At 40.1% G+C, this 18,776-nt stretch overlaps 1 protein-coding gene across 3 annotated transcripts in view; it reads right to left on the reverse strand.

The window, feature by feature from the left end:
- Window positions 1–6,719: 6,719 nt before the first annotated feature.
- The window catches only part of GRM1 (glutamate metabotropic receptor 1), a 174,662-nt gene continuing 162,605 nt past the window's right edge, over window positions 6,720–18,776 (reverse strand). For 2 of the 3 annotated variants that reach the window (XM_042820250.1, XM_042820240.1), the window contains one exon: window positions 17,898–17,958. In XM_042820250.1, coding sequence (XP_042676184.1) covers window positions 17,898–17,958 — 61 coding nt within the window. Of the gene's footprint in view, window positions 7,546–17,897; window positions 17,959–18,776 lie in introns of those variants that run through there. The other variant, XM_042820232.1, reaches the window with a different exon arrangement.

Genomic DNA, 18,776 nt, shown 5'->3' on the forward strand with positions numbered 1-18,776 from the left:
GATAGGATTTACCTGTAGCACTGGAAATGGCAGCCAGTCACTCCTGCTTACATCCATCGCCTCTGTTTAAGAGCTCATGGCATTCATCAAAATGAGGGCCCAGGGCCAGCTATGAGGCCTGTGGCAATATCACGCGCCTGGCTGCATGACATCCCCTGTCTCCCTTTTGCAAAAAACCCCTTTGCAAATCTTACACAGATAAAAATAGACCTTAATATTCACTAGAAAGTATGTTGCTTCTTCCCAGTGATTTGCAGACAGGTACTTGCCAAGTGTCTAGTGACTCATTTATTTGAGGGAAAAAAATACCACAACAATGCAATCTGCAAAACCACACTTCCCACCCCCATGTAAGAACCATTTTCAACAGACACTCAGACCTTGTGAACGACAGCTATTAGCAACTAGCTTTTCTGTTCTTCCCTACAGAGTTACAAGCACATCTCCAGGAACCTGATTACCATTGCCTTTTGCTACTAGTCACAACTTACTGTGCAGTGGGCACAACACACTAGCCTGGATACAGAAACGTGGCTTGCCAGTAGGACTATCATGGGTGGGCTTCGACTGAGCTATTGGAGACTCCAATGCTCTGTCCTTATCAGGATGCTGGAGCTGCTAGCAAAATCAGGCTAAGATGCTTTGCTCTCCTGGGCCAGAAATCCATTTGTTCAGTGAAAAGCTATTTTAAATGGACATTTTTGGCAACATGTGAATATTATAACCATTTCATCTGATCCCCCTGCCTAACAGATGCCTAGCAATTCAACCCTGTGAATTCTTCACTGGTTTTGAAGTCTTATAGGAAATTTGTTTAAATCCCCCAACCATCTGCTACAATGCTCAATTACCTTCAATTCAGATTTACTCATTTCTGACTGAAAGCTTTCAGATTTGTGTCTCCAAGTCTTGGATTTCATTACATGATTTCTTAGGTTAGATTAAAAGAAACACAATCAAAAACAATTTTGTTCCCTTGTTACCCATCACATTACCTGCCCTTGGGGATGAGGCCACAGAACTTTGGAAAGGCTCTTCTCTTGGTTAGACTAAAGCATATTTAGAACTGCTCTAGAAATCTAGAGGCTAATAAAGCAGCTTTGGCAGGCTGGAGCATCTGGCCTTCTACATATTTTCCTTCAGCACTGCCACCAACTGTTGTTTGCTCATATCTACTGGAGTCTGTTTACATAGATTTTACCCAATCTGCTCTTTCTGGTAATGTTCATGTTGTTGTATATTTATGTGGAGATTTATTTATTTTTTTTAATAAAGAAAGACATATGAAGTAAAATATTTATGCGGTCTAAAATGACTTCAACTGAAACAATTGTCATCCTTGCGCTCAAAGCACAACAATATAAAAACTGAAACCCTGTTGAAAAAAAGACTTGCTAGTTTCGTTATGTCAGTCAGGCTGTTTGGAAAGCCATGCATAAAACAATTAGTACTAACCTGCTATGCAAATACTGCCATTTGAAAATGAACTCATTTGCACAGCATATGTGTATCTAGTTAGATAACAATTGCAATCATAGAATCATAGAATTGGTTGAGTTGGAAGGGATCCTTGAAGGCCATCTAATCCAACTCCCCTGCATTTAACAGGAACACCCACAGCTCAATCAGGTTGCTCAGATCCCTGTCCAGGCTGCCATTGAATATCTCCAAGATAGGCCATACATTATCTCTCTGGACAACTGTTTCCGTGCTTCACTACCCTTACTGTAAACACTTTTTCCTTATAACCTAAATCTCCACTCTTTTAGTTTGAAACCATTTTCCTTGGTCCTATCACAACAGATCCTGCTAAAGAATACATCTCCTCCATTCTTACAGCCCCCTTTTGCAACTGAAATGATAAATCTCTGATATCACCATCATGATTATTCCCACGTTCATCATACTGAATATGATGTCTCTGAATGATGGTCTAATGATAGAATTAGCCTAACTTAACATTCCTCTGTGCAAGTGAAAAAGGATCAGGCTCCTGATTTCAGGCTTTATTTAAAAACAGGTATATATCTAAAGAAATAAAAGAAACTGAAACTAAAATTTCTGCCTCAATAAAGATGCTTAGATTTGAAAATATTATATTCTAATATAGTAGTGAAGGTATATAGCACTGTTCATTTTCATGGGTGTTTCTGTAGTATTTTTTCTTACAGATAATACTCTGTTGCACAGTAAATGTATTAGGATCTTAGAAAATACAAGGAACTGAAGGGCTGATTCCAATACCAGCTTTCTCTGTTAAATATGGTAATCAGCATTGAATTAGGTTTTAATCATGTTAGCATGGATGAGGTGAGATAAAAGCAAGATTAGGCACAAACCAGCAAGAACTAAGATGCATACCTTCCCAAATAGACTAGTTTTCCTATTTCCTGAAGATGCATTGCATGAAGTATACCTTGCTGCTAGAAAGACCAAAGAGCATGACTTGCCACAGCTTCATTGCAGCCGACTGCTCTCTGCCTCAGGCTTCACCTTACAGATGCTGCAGCCATCCACCAGCCTTCTCCTGCTTCAGCCTGGGTGCTTCAGCCAGCACAAGCCTCTGCCACTTAACCATGCTCATCTGACAGTAGCAGTTGTGTGTGATGAACACGATAGGGGCTCATCCTAGTGCACGTGTCACCTACAGAAATGTGACAACTCAGCTACACAGGGGCAGCCTCCCCACATGCTGCAGGTAAGTGCTTACACAGACAGAGGATCATGATCAGGTGCTATGGACTGGCTCCTAAAAACAGTAACTGCTTACAAGGATGGTGCTGGTGGCAACCTGCGCTGGGTGCTCTAAAGGAAAGCAGCTCTGCTGTCTGCTAATTCTGCTAATTGAGTCCACTTGATCAGCAGAACCTTTACTAGGAAATAATTTGCCTAGACCTAAATAAATAAAACAAATAAAAACAAGCAGAAAGCAACATCTGCAAGCAGAGTGACTGAACTTGTTGGCACTTACCATTGAGTATAATGTCATTCTCTGTTCTCCAGCTGCACAGCAGCAGTATGTGGACTGACTCCTCAGATGTGGGCTTCCACAAGGGTAAATCCAAACAAGGAAGATACTACAACCACACCTACTTGCAGGCCTAGAGAAACAAAGAGCTAGATTTTCTATGTTTAGAGTCGCTTGGGTCTGAAAAATCACAGCAGTGCCCCACTAAAAGCATTTATACTCCCATTTATGCAGAATCCCATATTGCATTTCAGGAATCACAAAAAAGCCATGGTGTGCATGAGCTGCAGAGCAGGAGTCAAGAGCCCCAGTGCTTTGCTTTGAACAGCATCAATAAAGGAGGCACAAGATGTCTGGGATGGGCCAATGCCTGTCATTTATATCCATCATAAAAAGTGCATTTAAGTTTCTCCAATGGCAGCTGACGTCTCTCAGAGTCAAACACACACGGAGAGTACTTCCAGCAAAGGGATGAGCTTTCCACATGTCCTTGGGAAGTAAAATTTCCTGTCATTTCCTGAATGTCTTTGACAACCTGTGAGTCAAAATGCACATTCACGGATCTCCTGATTTTTTATCAGGAGTCCCAATGGCTGTTTTTTTGTGTTCTAAACAAAAATCCTCTAACCCTCCACCATCTCGCCTACATACAACAATCTATACAGTACGTACCTCCATTTCAGCATCCCACCATCAGTCTCAGAGAATGCTGACAAGCTCTGGAACAACAGATGAGCACACATGGCCGTTTTCTACTTTGGAAACAAAAATTAACCATCTTGGCATTCTATTCTTAAATAATAAATAGAAAATGTTTATTTTACAGCATTTTCAAGATCATTTTGACAAAAAAGCAGTTCTCATCAAGCATTTGACAGACCAAAAGAAAGAACTTTTACAGGAAGCTTCATAGCTCATACAACTACATACACAATGTGAGTTCTTGCTCTTTATATATACTTATGTGTATGTTTCCAGTTTTAACAATTACAAACTAAAAGCTAATATACTGAATTTCAAGAGAACGCCTACTTGTTATATAAATTACATTACAGTAATAAAGTCAGTGCTTAATATGTTCAAAATATGTTCAAAATAGGCAGATATGAAAATATAGTACCTTGCCACATAGTCATCTCTCCATCTATATGAGCCTGTTATGTGTTGGTTTTCTTTTTTTCTTTCATCTATCATTTCTTCAAACATTGGCTTTCTATTACTAGTCCTGTGCTACCAACAACATAAATTTTTAGAAAAAGCAGAAGAAAACTTATACTAAGACTACAACAAGATAGAATTCATTGCCATCGCAGTGATCAGCAAGGAAAATATGGCATTTTCTGACTGTTTTCATGAGTAATCAGCATTATAAAAAAGAAGAAAACAAGAACAACAACAAAAAATTCCCCCTAAAAGCCCCAAGCAGACAAAAGTCAACCAATTGACCCTCAGGTGGCTTCAGTTCATTATAAAGTAGCAAAGTCAATCTACCAACAGAGACATAACTATGCCTTTGGGCAAAATCAGTTCATGCTTTCCACATCTGGAAGATGACAGCAATTGGCTGCAAGTCATTTTGAAAGGAGAAAACAATGTGAAAAGAGGATGAGGAAAAAAGACTCCATCCCATTTTGAGCACCAGCCAAATCTCTCAATATCACAATATTTCTATCAAAATAAAGAGCTTTGGATCTTAAGAGGAGAATTGATGACTGGCACCAGGACTTAAAATTCTAGTGAAAAAGAAAGAAAAAGAGCAGAAAAGTGAAGAATTCAGAAAAATTCTGATAGAATATTCACAAGTATGGTTATAAATATTCCTTTAAAATATCTTTGAAAATAAAGTTTAGAATTATGAGATGGATTCCCCACTAAATTCAAGAGCACAAAGTTCATAGCAGCTGAAATCCTGTCCAGAATATGTGTAACATTCACATTTATAAATCAGATAGTAATAACTAAGTTCAAAACACAGCAATTAAAGCTGGACTTTGAATATGCCAGTCATTACAGAGCTGTATATTAGGTCCATCTCTAGGACATATATGAAGGATAGAGGAGCAGGACTGAATGACAGAGTACAGCTGCTTACAAGTGACATTTAAGATAAAACATACTATTGTACAGTGAAGAAATGAAACTGTATGGAAAAAGCACTAACATGAACATAATAAAAAGATTAAAAGAATGGTTTAGAACAGACCTAGGGGACTAATGTACACATTAAGCACTGATGAAAGTTCCTGCCTGGACATAATTTTATTTTTAACTATCTGAAGAAACAAAAATATCAAATACATTTCCTGTCTCGGCATAATAGACTTATACTGGTATGTGCAAGATTTCAAAACCAGACTTTTTTCTTTTTGTGTTTTCATTATTTCTTTTTTTACATTAGTAACAAAACGCACAACGTAACAAGTTCTCAATGCACTGGTTATTAATAACATAGATCTACTTCATAAAATATCTGCAAAATAAAGCACCCTATTATAATAGGAACTACTGTCTCAGCTCGTATATGAAAAAACACATTTAGCACAGCATACAAACCTTCAAAGATCTATTGAATATTTGTAACAATGCAATATAAAATACGATTGGAACATAAAAATATTGATAGAATATTTATAAGACAATCTTCCAATGGTAGTTATTGGACATTACATTTCACACATCCTGTACACACGCATACAGACACACAAACATACGCTCATTGTTGCTTCAAGACTGACTCTAAAGCCCCCAATAAGGAACTGCCTTTCAGAGTAATAGTTGTTGCTCTAAGTATACAGCTATATTCCAAAGCATTTGATTTCATAGTTACACAAAAGAATGATGTAATCACACGGCAAGTATGTTGTATTATGAAAAGTCAGTCAATAAATATTGTTCTGCTACAGTAAATGTTGTGTAACAGTTTAGCCAACACAGTTTGCAATTGTATACAAAAGGGCAGTTTTCCCAAGCCTTTATCATATTACAAGTACTACAACAAGGACTGTCATCAAAAACCTCTCAAGTCTTAGTAATATTCATCGCTTTGTTCACAATTATCCTTAAAAAAGCCCAGATCCCCCAAAAAGCAGCCTCGTACAAAGAACAAACCGTTCCAACAAAAGTCATTAAGAGCCATGTGTTTTCACATTATCTCAGGTCCCCTCTCCCCAACAGGTTATGCATTTATACCACCTGCAGAAACCAAGAAATGATTTATGCATTTGTATCTCATACACAGGCAGTTTTGCTCCACCTCACCACACTGCCCCTTCCATTTCCTGGACCTTCAGGCACAGCAGGCAGGCTGCAGTCACCATACACGCTAAGGACTTCTCCCAGTTTGCACTTCCCAGAGTCCTCTTCAAGCACTGCCAAGAGATGGTGTGACTGAGTGTATTTTCTTTTCCTGTGTGTTTATTCTTTTTTTTTTTTTTTTTTTTTTTTTTTTTGCTATAGAAGTTGTCCATTAGGTTTGTGCTTTGTTTTTCCTATCATTTGCTCAAAGTACAGCAATTTCACAGATAGAGAATGTTAAGCCCTCAGAATGGTTTGGGTTTTTTTTTTTCTTTTTCTTTGTTCTTTTTTATTCTTTAAGTGCAGGATAAAGTTTGTCATGTATGTATGCTCTTGTCATGTATGACTCTGCTCTTCACTCTTTCTCTGCCACCCCAGGGATATACTTCCCCAGGCCCTAACAGCGGGCAGCTACCAAAGTCCTTTGAGCCACATCTCCCGCAGCAGCATCCATGCTCTATAGGGTGGACGAGCTCTGCTTATAATCCCTTAGGATGACAGAAGCATAGTTCACGTCTGGAGGTGTGCAGAGTACTGACTCCGACACAGGGGAGCTGGGCACGGAGCTACCTGAAGCCACCGAATCCCGGAAAGGGGACGGAGGCGTCAGTGCAGGTGAGTCGTCCAGGGTGAGCTTGCTGGTCGCTGGCTCCTCCTCGTCCTCCTCATCCTCTGTGCTCTTCTCGTAGACGTATCCCTGAATGAGCTTCAGCTTCTCACTCTCCGCTTCCTCAGCTGGGGGAGACAGGGGCTCCCCGCCAAAGTCAGCTGCCTGGAGAGGCAGCAGGGGTGACTGCTGGGGAGGCCGCGCGCCGTTCCCTGAGCCAGGTGCAGGGAGGACAGCACTGAAGTCAGGGATGCCAGTGGCCAGCTTGTTGACCACCCCCTGCAACTGCTCCATGAGAGAACGGGGCTGCAGGGGCAGGTCCTTGGAGGACTGCTCGGGCAGGAAGAGACACGTCTCCTCCGCTGCAGCCTGCAAGGGTGGAGTGGTTGCCACCCGCCTATGCACCACCATGGAGGGACTGCTAGGTTGGTTGAGGCGGACAGGCTCTCTATTTTCTTCCTCCTCCACGTTGTACAGAGTCTTGCTGCTCATATCGGTAAAAGTCAGGCTCTTGCTTTGGCCGTGGTAGCTTTTAGTGAGGGGTTTGATCACGGCTGTCTGATTGCACCCTGTCTCCTGGTTCTTCACATGCACTGAGAGTCTGTGCCACATGTGCTCGCCCTTGGAAGCTTGTCTTCCACCTGGTTCAGACCATGACACAGACTTTCCATTAGAACTATGAATAAAATAAAGATGGGTTTAATTGCATTTACATTACTCAGGCACAGACAGTATAACAAACAAGCCTATGTAATTGATTTCTACGCCTCATTAAAAAGCCTCCCTTTCCTCCCGCCCAGTTCTTCATGACCTACTACAAAAGGAAACAACAGCATCTTTTAACATCAACAATTTTCAGCCAGAGGCAATTGGCACTGGCTTTGTGTCCCACAGCCACCCTGCAAAGCCCGGCCCACAGGAAGGGCTATAGGAAGGCTGACTTTGAGGATCCTTGGCTATTTCATTTTTTATCTACGTTTGGTTACTACATCTTGCAGAGGGGCAGAGAAAAAGAAAAATAACATCACAAGAAGAGCTCTAACTAAGCCTGTTTCACAACTTATAGGAAATATTTCCAAACAGTTGGAAGAAAAATCACCTACAGCCTTAGCCTTCAACACTCAGGATAGCAAGAGGAAGCATTAGTAACCCATTCTTTTAATTCCCCATTCCCCTCACAATTAGGAGCAAATTAGCATTGACAGAAACGATTGACACCCACAGCCTCCTTCAGTTCTTGGGTAGCAGCATGCCCAGCTCCTCCACCTGCATCTGTAGGCTCCATCTCACCGCCCAGTGTCCAAACGAAGTCTCCAGGCAGCACTCCCCACTGGGAAACATTGCCACTGCAGGGATCTCTCGCTGCCCAGACAGAACCAAGCTCTTCCCCAGTGACCAGTATTTACAAACCAGGATAAAACATTGGATAAAACGGTTACTTTGTGTGGGTGGAGGAACAAGCAACATGACCATGGTGAGTTGAGCTCTCTGACTTCTCGTGTGGGCTACATCCCAACAAAATCCCACACTGGATTCCACGACTTGGGTGTATGGCTAAAGGAGAACCCGAGGGTCAGGTTCACAATGGGAGAATGTGAAAGAAAGTGAAAGTGCCTTTACATTTCCCTGAGCCTTCTAGAGAGCAGCACTCAAAGCAGAGCTGTCTCTCATTAGCAGCTGGTGGGAGATGAGTGGTGTTTCAGTTGATCAAGCAATTACTAAATTGCAGGTCATGTAGTAGGAATCATTCAGAAATTATAATATGAATCACCTAGGTTGGAACCAAAGGCTAAGGAGAAATACTGAAATTATTAGTAGGAAGCAGCCTTATCTCAGAGTTTCAACCCTCAGGGAGCAGAAACAAACAAAACATTATATTTCAGGCCCCAAGATTGCAGCACAAGTGGGAGGCAATCTGGGTGGGAGGCTGGTACAGCCACTGCTGCCTGGTGGTGCTGCAAACACCAGAGAAGATTGTTTTCCTTCTGTACTGCCTGCAATGTTCTGAGTATTTCGCCTTTTCTTGTTGTGAATCCCGCACTTCTGTTTCTCAGGGAGTTAATAATTACCAGTTGAATTTTGTAAAAGTATTATTGGCCAACTTTGTGGTAACTGGGAGAAATTAGGACAACACAGATAAATGTTAAACTAGCAAAAGGGAAAAGAAATGTATGTAATAACATGGCACTTCTTTGCTGAACAGTAAATAATGCTAGAGGAAAAAAAAAGAGCTTTGAGGGAGACCCAAACTGTGATGTTCATCTTCAGACTCCGGACCTGTGATTCACCATCTCAGTGGGAACTGGCTCACAGGAACATACCAATGTAAAAAATTCATAACTCCCCAAAGCATGTAGTCAGTAGAACCTGTTTGTGTTTAGAGCTTTCATGTGGAGGAAAACAAAGTAACCAAATTCCCAGCTGAAGAAACTAACCTCTTTATAGTGACTAATGAAAAGATAAGAATGAAGGCTGAGAAGCACTTTAGTTCTGATCAAAAAGAGCTGTGATATGACATTTTCTTGAAGTGTCATTGAGATAAGAGAAGGAGTCTAACTACTGGGCGTGAATGAGTTTTAAAGTAATATTTTAACGTACCAAGATTTGCAAACTCTTCATACATAGAGAGGAAAATAAGTCAGGTGCTCTGATACTGTATTTTGCTCATTATGTAGCTCACAAATACTGCAGAAGTCTTCTCTGAAAAAACTTGATGACTTCCTGTAGGCTCCTAAGCTAAGTCCACTTTTGCAATATTTACCACTTCGTATCTAGCTCTGGTGCATCATTTCACTTTTGAATCCAACCTCACCCCACCTTTTTAGTATCTAAATTTATTTCCAAGATTTTGTATTTTACATCAAAAGCAAGTGCTGTTATTTTAAGGAACTTGCTACCTCTGTCTCCTCCTCCTATTCAGATCATTTTCTTCCCCTTTACTCAGATTCTGCTTTTATGACTTGTTTCTTCTGTAGCACTCTCCATAACATACTTAATCGAGCCCAAGGTAACAGCTGTACTTGAATCAAACTGTGCTGGGACTACAATTCCCACACATGAATAAACCACTTAATCGGGTTTTATCTGTTACCAGCTTTTTGTGCAAGGAAAGCTAGTGCTGTTGATGTGTCTTGCCTCTGCCTGCCATGCCTCTGATAGCCCAGTGACAAACAGCGTTAGAGCCACAGTGGCTCTCAATGGGGTCATTCAGGAGATTTCTGCTGGGAAATCTGTTTTCTATTACTGTTCTCCTCAGTCTCTCACTCCAGCTCTCTCTCTCAACTTGCTCTGCTTGTTGTGCCCCCTGCAACGTGAACCTGCCAATGAATTTGAGACTGTCACCACAGTGCCAGGAAATACATGGGCTCTATCTTGCTGGGCAGCTGGCTGGCAGTTCTGCTTAGTTTGACACATTTGAGTAGAATTAACATTTAACGTGCAAGAAAAATGCTTGCTATCCTGAAATAAAGGCCAGTCACCTTGAATGACATTAATTGACATCTAGGAAAAATGTAAAGATGGGGTTGGAAAAGCTCAGACTCAAATTGTATATTGGTTTGACAGGAATCAGTTCACTGGTGTGAAGCGGTCAGGTCAATCCTGACTGTATGGTCATTATCTGCTAAGTGATTGTCACACTTATTTTGGAAGAAGTCTTAGAGGCAAAAGGTAAAAATTAAAGCTTTTTGTCACGTAGAATGTGGGAAAGGCTGCTTTTCCATATGAAGTTAGGAGAGAGTACCAAGCTGGATCACATTCAGGATATTGAAAATGTGGCATTCTGTGCCCAGTGAGGAGCTGAATTGAGGTGTCTTCTTGCTTTAACCAGTACAAGTTACCTGTTTCATGTATGGCATGCATTTATTTACCTTTCTTAACTTTATCTAACCATTATACAAACAACTGTAGGATTTAGACTTCACACTTAGTGCCTGGTAGCAACCTCCATAGAGTCTCAAGAGATCTTAAGGTTTGCAGTTGTGATTATCCAGTGTAACACTCCAAGTATTATTTCTTCAAATCTTTACACCTAGCCTAGATGTCCAAATAGGTTGTTGGGTCTCCTATTAACATACAAGATAGGCTTGATTTTTCTCTATAGGCAAGAACACACATGAAATTTAGCTACTGTTTCTCAGTTTTAATCACAGCTTTGTCTAGTACTTATGTATTTTAGGGGCATAGGCACAAATACATTTGCTGTGTGAATTTTTACTGGATACATGATAACCATGAGAAACTCCATTGCTATTTTTCATTGGCAATTCAAAGCATCATTTTTAATACATGCATCAACCTTTACAAAGTTTTCTCCAGATGACTCCAGAGTAGTTACTTTTTGGATATTTTCAGCTGATGACTATAGACACAAAATAAGCCATAATTTCTGATATTAATAGTTACTTGCAGAAAGTCTTTAAAAGAACTGATATGTCCAAATCTGAGGCAGTAATCCAGAATATTCCTGCCCAGCTATTCCTCATTTGAGGACATGCCTACAGCTTCTTAGATGACTTACTGTTTGTTGTAAGAGTCTCCAGCTGCCCCAAATCCTGTACTTGCTTATGGGTAGGACTGCTCTAGACTGGAGTTCAGACACAAGCAAAAAGGAAAGTCCTGATCCTGCCAGTGCCTGTGGAGTGTGACTTTGTTGTCTTCCTTGGTGCAATATCAAGCTTGGGAACATTCACACAATAGATGGTTCCTCCTAATATGGTAAGGCCCTGAAAATGTTTTACTTTGGCCATTGGTTGGCGAAAGTTTCTTCATATCTTAGAGACTGAACACACCTGAGTTGGAAGGTGATTGCCCCATTTCTGAGAGTCAGTGCTCTAACGTAAACTAGTCAATGCAACTCTTTCATCGTATCACTTCTCACCAGTGAAGCAACAGCCTGAGATCCAGAGTGTAGAGAACTATGTTCTTTATAAGCTACGAGGCTGAATCTTTTGTCTCTTTTATCTTGAAGTTTTCATGCATTAAAAAAATCTTTAAATGACATCACACAAAAGAGTTAAATTGAATAGCACTCCCAGATTACTTCAGTGAATCTAACTTCAGGAACACACACACTGAGAAATGGTTCCTCATCATATTGATGTATTGCTTGTCACTGCCAGCGTGAAACAGCCGGGCATGCAGTCAAGCAGTCTTTGAGAACAAAAAGGAAGGAAAGTTTCTTGACTTGTTACGCTTAATTCTGTCTTTCCTTTTGGGATGCCAGAGTTGCATACGTTATCTTTAGAGGGCAAGTATATAAGATTATTTTTTTTTTTAAAGCAACAGTGGCACTTAACCAGCAGAAGAGGTTACAGAAGAAATGATATGTTCCCTTCATTTCATTCACAGACTGAAGCTTTGTCCAAACCTACCTTCTTGTAATCACTACACTAACTGTTTGGAATGCCACAGATGGAAGGAGGCATTAGGATAACCTAGTGGCATCTTCTACGGAACTAATGTTTAAGGAAGGGACGTGTAGGGAAGGTAACAAAAGGGAAGGTAAAAAAAAGCAAAAGATTTTGTCAACAGGAATTAGGTTCTAACCAAAGCCTAAAATATCTGATCAGCAACCAGATGAGGTCAGTGTCAGGTACTGCCCAATCAACAAATGATGTTTTACCCTTCATACACTGTGGCACTGTTACCCCTAAAATCATGCTCTAGGAATCAGCACATGTAAGTTTGTCCCCACACATTCATACAGAGATAGTTAACCTATGGAAGTAGGGAAGGAGAACAAAAAAGAAAAGAAAAAAAAAAAGAAAAGCCCCATCCAAACACATGGGACAAAGCCTTTGTCAGCTTTGACAGCCCAAACAGCCCTCCCAAGGCAGGGGAGTTCCTACTGTGCCTACAAAAAAGGAACAACTAGCTTTCCTCAGCTCTGCAGCCATATAAGCAGCAGGAATAAACCTGAGCAGAACTCTGCCCTGCTGCAACCTTACCACTCCCAGGACTCAAACATATTAGTCTAGAATTTAAGATTAGTACCTCCACTGCAGCACATTGTAGGTGTTTTGCATCTGTCTCAAGGTTTCTTCCATCATAGCATCCATGCGCTTCAGTACGGCCACAGTAGTGTGTAATTTGGTTAAAGAGGGGAACTATTTTTTCTCCAGGTTAGTGATCTTTTCCTGTACTAAGGGAATAATCTCCTCAGGGCCTTTTAGCAAGCAGCAGCAGGCAGCTCCATCATTCATTAGCAGACCTGGGCACATCGTTAACATGTTCCTGCAAGCCTGATTTTTCTAGCATTGCTTCCAGGGACTCATCTCTTTCCCTAACCCAGGTTTAACTTCTTTGTTTCTCACCCAAGAGTGAGTGAGAGAGTCATCTCCCACCACACTCTCAATCTGACATATGCTCAGGGTTCTTGCCAGACAAACATTGCTTTTTATCATCTACAAAGAAGGGGACGGGCTGTTTAAAAAACAAAATAACAAACAATTTCAGCTGTAGTCTATTTACAATGTAATCTCCACATCAGTGATAAGAGGATCTTGCAGTAGTTCTCATAGTCTGACTCCAAATCTTTTTGTAGTGCTGTGTAATTAGAGCAAAGTTTAACCTCCCACTGGTGTTTCTGGAAATGTAAATGACTGAACTAACTTTTCCTTGCCTCTCCCCTCCTTGTTGTTTTTTTGTTTGTTTTTTGTTTTTTTTTAGGGCAAAAGAAATTGTTTCCCTTGTACATGGGACAAAATGTTCTATGTTAATTAGAGAGCTACTTTAAATGTGTTATGGAAGCAGCATGCAGAAAGCAGATATATAGAAAATGCAGGAGAAAACAACGCTGTCAGAGTGTGTTGCAGAGGCAGAGCCTGGTGAAACCTGAGGTTGTGGGCTGGGTGGGCACAAGCCCATGGCTTTGTTTCTAATCCCCTGCCTTGCCTCTACCTTGCGTCAAGTAAATCTTACCTCGTTATTCCTTCTTTAGTTACTCTGCTGCAAAAGTTAAGTGTTTTTTTAATCTGACTCACACATGGGCTTTCTAATACACACAACCCTACTGATAAATGACTTTTTGCTGACTTTTGACTTTCCTTCTCTCTTTTTAAATTTCAGCAGTAACATGCATACTGTAAAGTGGAGTTAGAAGTTGTATTTAGCCTGAGAATGCTGTGATGTGATCCATGATCCTACCCACAGGATTTTGGGTTAGGTCAGAAAAATTTGGCTCAGGAAGTTGCTTTTTCTGTCATGTCAAAATGATTAAAAATAAATTACTGCAAATAATTCGAAGAAATATATTTGCAGAGCTCTATTAGCTTTGGCAATATGAGAATGACCCCAGATTACAGAGCAGAGTTGCAGGTCACAAACTATTAATTAAGTATTTTCAATAGAATAACAAATAGCTACTGCAATGTTGCTTGAAAAAAAAAAAAGAACTTATTCTAATAGATAATACAAAACTCAGGATAATGAACAGTTTGCCCAAGCCACAGAGAAATTATTGCATAATTCAAGAAATGAAGATCAAAAAACCTGCAAATAAAAGTTTATTTAAAAGGTGCTCTTAAAATTTAAAAAAAAAAAAAAAAAAAAAAAAAAAAAGAGCATTTATTTTGGTGTTACTTACAAATAAATATTGTAAATAAATACACCTTACTGGTTTGAATTGTGATTTTTTTAAAGGATTTCAAAATTAGAGCAAAGGAAATGCTTGGTGTCACAGATCCTCTGATATCAGTAGAGAAGTACATCTCTGTTATCTGAAGATGTTCCTGATGCTGCATGCTTGAAGATAAATTCTTAGCATTGCACTCATTGACAATACCTGAAGTGAAACATTTTTTCGGACAGGCTTGGAAAGAAACACAGCTAATACAGCTTGAAAACTGAAAATTACCGTGTATCGTGCAAAGGAACCTGGAAAGCTTAGGAACATGGGAAGAAAATTGATTGAATTAAATTAATATATGAGAAGTTTATGTGAGTGTAACTAAGACCTAGTAGTATGTAGGACTGGCAGGCTGTGATGATCAACACCCTTCCAAAATATTCCTTCAAAAGAATCATTGCAGAAAGGGATCTAGAACTGCTGTTAAATAAGAAATTTAATGACCTTAGAGCTTAATAACCAACAAATTTTTATGTTCCCCGCTCAAAAGTACCCATGCTACAGAGATTCCTTTGGGAATTTACAGGAAATAACTTTCCTTTAAATGTAGGTTAATTTTAATTAAGATGGTGGTAAGTTTCTCCTTGCTTTCTGTAATCTTTCTGTAGTTCTGTAAGAACCACATTTTTAATGAGGAAGATACTGATTAACTGAGTGCTATATAGAGAATAGCAACAACAACAGCAAAACAAAAAGAAAAACAACATAAGGAACAGATCAGAGCGTCTGAGGGAAAGCTGAAATAGCTGAAAATATTCAGTTTGATGCAACAACCCAGTAATGGATTTCAAATATCTGAGAAAGAATTAACACAGGGTATAGAAGGTACTTCACATAATACGTACGTGCACAGTCAGAATCTTAAGAAAATTATAAAAGTGAAAATTACTTTGAAAATCCATAATGTTTCCTAGCCAATAGTTCTATCAGAAAATTCCCAGTTGTTGCTCTGTATGTTTACTGCCAAAAAGTGTGCGGCCCTTGCAGTTTTATAGCACTAGCAGTCACTGTGGTCTTTCTCTCACCATTGCCCAGAAAATAGATAATGGTATAATAGATAATAAAATAAACTAACAGTTAAAATAGTACTCAGAGCTATCAGACTTGCTTTAACATACTGCTAGTAGTAGGGCAATGCTTTGAAAGCAACGTTAACAAAGTTACCACAGGAAGCTTAGTCACAAGACACCCCACTTGTGATGTAGAGCTCAATAGCTCTAATATGCTGTAGGAGATGAACCAGCACATCAGGGCTGTGGGTTTTCTGGGTGTATCTGAAAGTTTCCATGGCAATAACTGTGGCTTCAGAAGAAAAGAGCCCTGGAACTCAAAGCTGATGTTTCTGAAATTTTTGTTATGGTGATCAGTTGTTATTATTCTGTATTTTTATGGTTCTGCATTTCTGGACATCCACAAGACCATACGGAGAATGGAGATTGATCTTAACACAATAATCCTAAGTATTGCGTGTATCAAAACAATGAGTTTCAGGTCCCTACACCTGTCTGCCTGAAACTGGAAGGCAACACTCTTGCTCATTTCTAGCACATTGGGCAGCAAAGCATGGGGTTTCCACAGGAAATCCTGACTGATGAGCTCCAGATCTTCTGACTGAGGCTCAGCCATGAGGTCAGGTGGCAGTGATGGACAGCCGGTGCCATGCCAGTTGCATGACTATATAGCTCAGCCGAACTGCCTGGCCATGGAGAACTCAGGCATCCCTGGTGAAGGATGCACCCTTCTGCACTGCAGTGCAGTGCTGCCAGACCTCTGAATACATCCTCTAGCTGGAGGGAGGGGAAAGTACCAGGGCAGCAGAGGGGGAAGAAGACAAAACAAGCTCCGTGCTTAGCAGATCTGAAAGGGTCAGCTGCTTTTTAAAGCCTTACTTTCTGTATAACTACCACAAGTGTTTGGAGTCCCATTGAATGCTTGGAGATGCACCAGAAGTGTTTCTCAGAACATCATGTGGATGAGGATTTTTATTTTTTTTTTCTGGATTGAAAAAAAAAATCCCAAGCGTCGCCATGCAAAGAGTAGGCAAACAGCTCATCCTTCTCCATGCTCAGGAATTTCAATTGTTGTATCCACGCGTTTTGAATACAATCTGTTGCATTCATTTTTCTTTCCTTCCTAAAGGTTTGACACAGATTTCATCACCCATTTCTGAAGACAGATAATTGGCAGTCTGTGCCCTGAAAATCTGCACCACTTTCTCCACATCAGAAAATGGCAACTTCTATCCAACAACAGAATGCTTATACTGCTCCTTACACTGTCTTTTAGGGAGGCAAACCCAGTTACTACACCAAGTATATGATATAATGCATGTATTTCTTCTGATCTGTGAACCAGAGGAGCAGATTTGACTGGATTAACATAATTGTTACCTGCCCACAAGTAATGTAGCCTGTCAAAGATAGATATGGGGCTGCAGTGTTCTGTGGCTGACTAGGTGAGCTGTAAATGCTGGGTAAGTGTCTCAGTGGCAGATTTCCACCTCATCACTCCACAACCTTCCCTGGGGCATGGACCAGGACTGCTTCACATCTGCAGTTTATCAGATGGAGAGGATCATAAATCTGTTCTGGAAAGTACGGGGCGAGGCCTTCCTGTTTCTGCAACAGCTAGCATGTTTTCTTCACTGGATCTGTGTTTGTTTAAGAGATGGCAGTATTTGCCCTCTATTTTGGATTGACTACACTTTGCTACTGTTCAATGAATGGAGAATATTCAGAATCTGAACATCTTTCAAAATCTGCAACAGCAAAAAATTATCTGCTTTTCTTTAGAGACATGTTAAAAGAACTCTTTGTTCCTGGGTCAGATTCTGCCGCTTTTATTTACATGTGCCTGCACGTCATTTCCCTGCTCTCCGATGCCACCAAACCAGTGTTTTCTGTGTTCCTTCTGCTGGCTCTGCAGCCGCAGCTCACTAACCAAACCAGTTAGCAAGAACTATGCCATGAGACAGCCACTAGATTGTTGTTTAAAGCATGCAGGGAAATGTCACCTCCATGCATAATTATAAAGAAAAAAGGATGGTAAAATGGAAAAAAAAAGAATATAAAATTAATATAAAAACAAAACAAAACAAAACAGATATATATATATACATATATATACAAAGTTGTAGGCATTTACAAACAAAAGTGACTTAAAAAAAAAAAAAGTAAAAGCTGCAAAAAAGTTGTTGAGTATCCTCTTCACCACATCTGGATAATCAGACTAAGGCATTGTTTGAAACAGGGGACATAAGCAAATTTCCCATCTTTATTGGCATGCACCACATCTGTCCCATCATTAGACATGATAAACCAATGAGAAAGAGAAAGCAAGGGGTTAAAACCACTCTTTTTTCATGCAGCTTCTCTTACACATTCATTGGAGTGTGGGGTTTTTCAAAGCTGCACATGTGCCGACGGACACTGGCTGGTGGGCGAGAACTCTGGCTGCCTCTTCCTGAAGATTGAAAAGAAAAAGACACCCAGTGAGTGGTTATACACATGTGCACACATGGTGGTTATACCACTCAATAGGGTGCCTGTCCCTGCCCTATATCTAGGGTTCACTGTAGTCTTTCCCATATTTTCTCCTCTCATTTCTTGGGCCGGTCACCTCAGCCTCCGTATGCGTTAATCCTTGGCTCCAGCACAGTGTTGTGTAAAGCAGGTCCTCATGGTGTTTGTCCCTGTATTTTATGCTGCATGCTGATGTGCTTTATGAACCAGATGACAAGGGCTGCTGTGTATTCAGCTGCCAGTGGGAATTCTCCTTTGGTATTCTCAACATAGGGTGAGATGATGAAAAAGGAATATCTGCCTTTCTCATTTTACCTACAGAAGCATCACCAAATTTTTTTTGGTGGAGTTTTTAATACACATTCAGCTTCTGTTTTTTTTCCTCCATGTCTCTTACTTTCACAGTCTGCTTTTTTGAATGTTTTGTTTGTTTTGAAGAGTTACTAGCTGTCATTACATATGATTTCATTGCATGTGATTCATTTTTTCTCATTAGCACATTGATCTTTTTGAAGTAGACACAAAACCAAGTGTCCTAGCTACTCTATCTGCAATGGTAGTTCCAAAAAGGATTGCAGATCACAGCTTTGGATATGAATGCAAGACAATTTCCACTATATTTCTCCTTTTTCTTGCCCTGTAAAGTGGATGCAAGCTCTCGTTTATCTTCCTCAGTGTCAGTAAATATATATATATATGTACACATGCGTGTGCTTTGACAGAAGTAAATTATTTTTGCACATGGAATGTATCAATGAA

Source organism: Centrocercus urophasianus, unplaced genomic scaffold, assembly GCF_019232065.1.
Source record: "Centrocercus urophasianus isolate 14NV4802_14NV808 unplaced genomic scaffold, USGS_Curo_1.0 seq_10, whole genome shotgun sequence".
Lineage (NCBI taxonomy): Eukaryota > Metazoa > Chordata > Aves > Galliformes > Phasianidae > Centrocercus > Centrocercus urophasianus.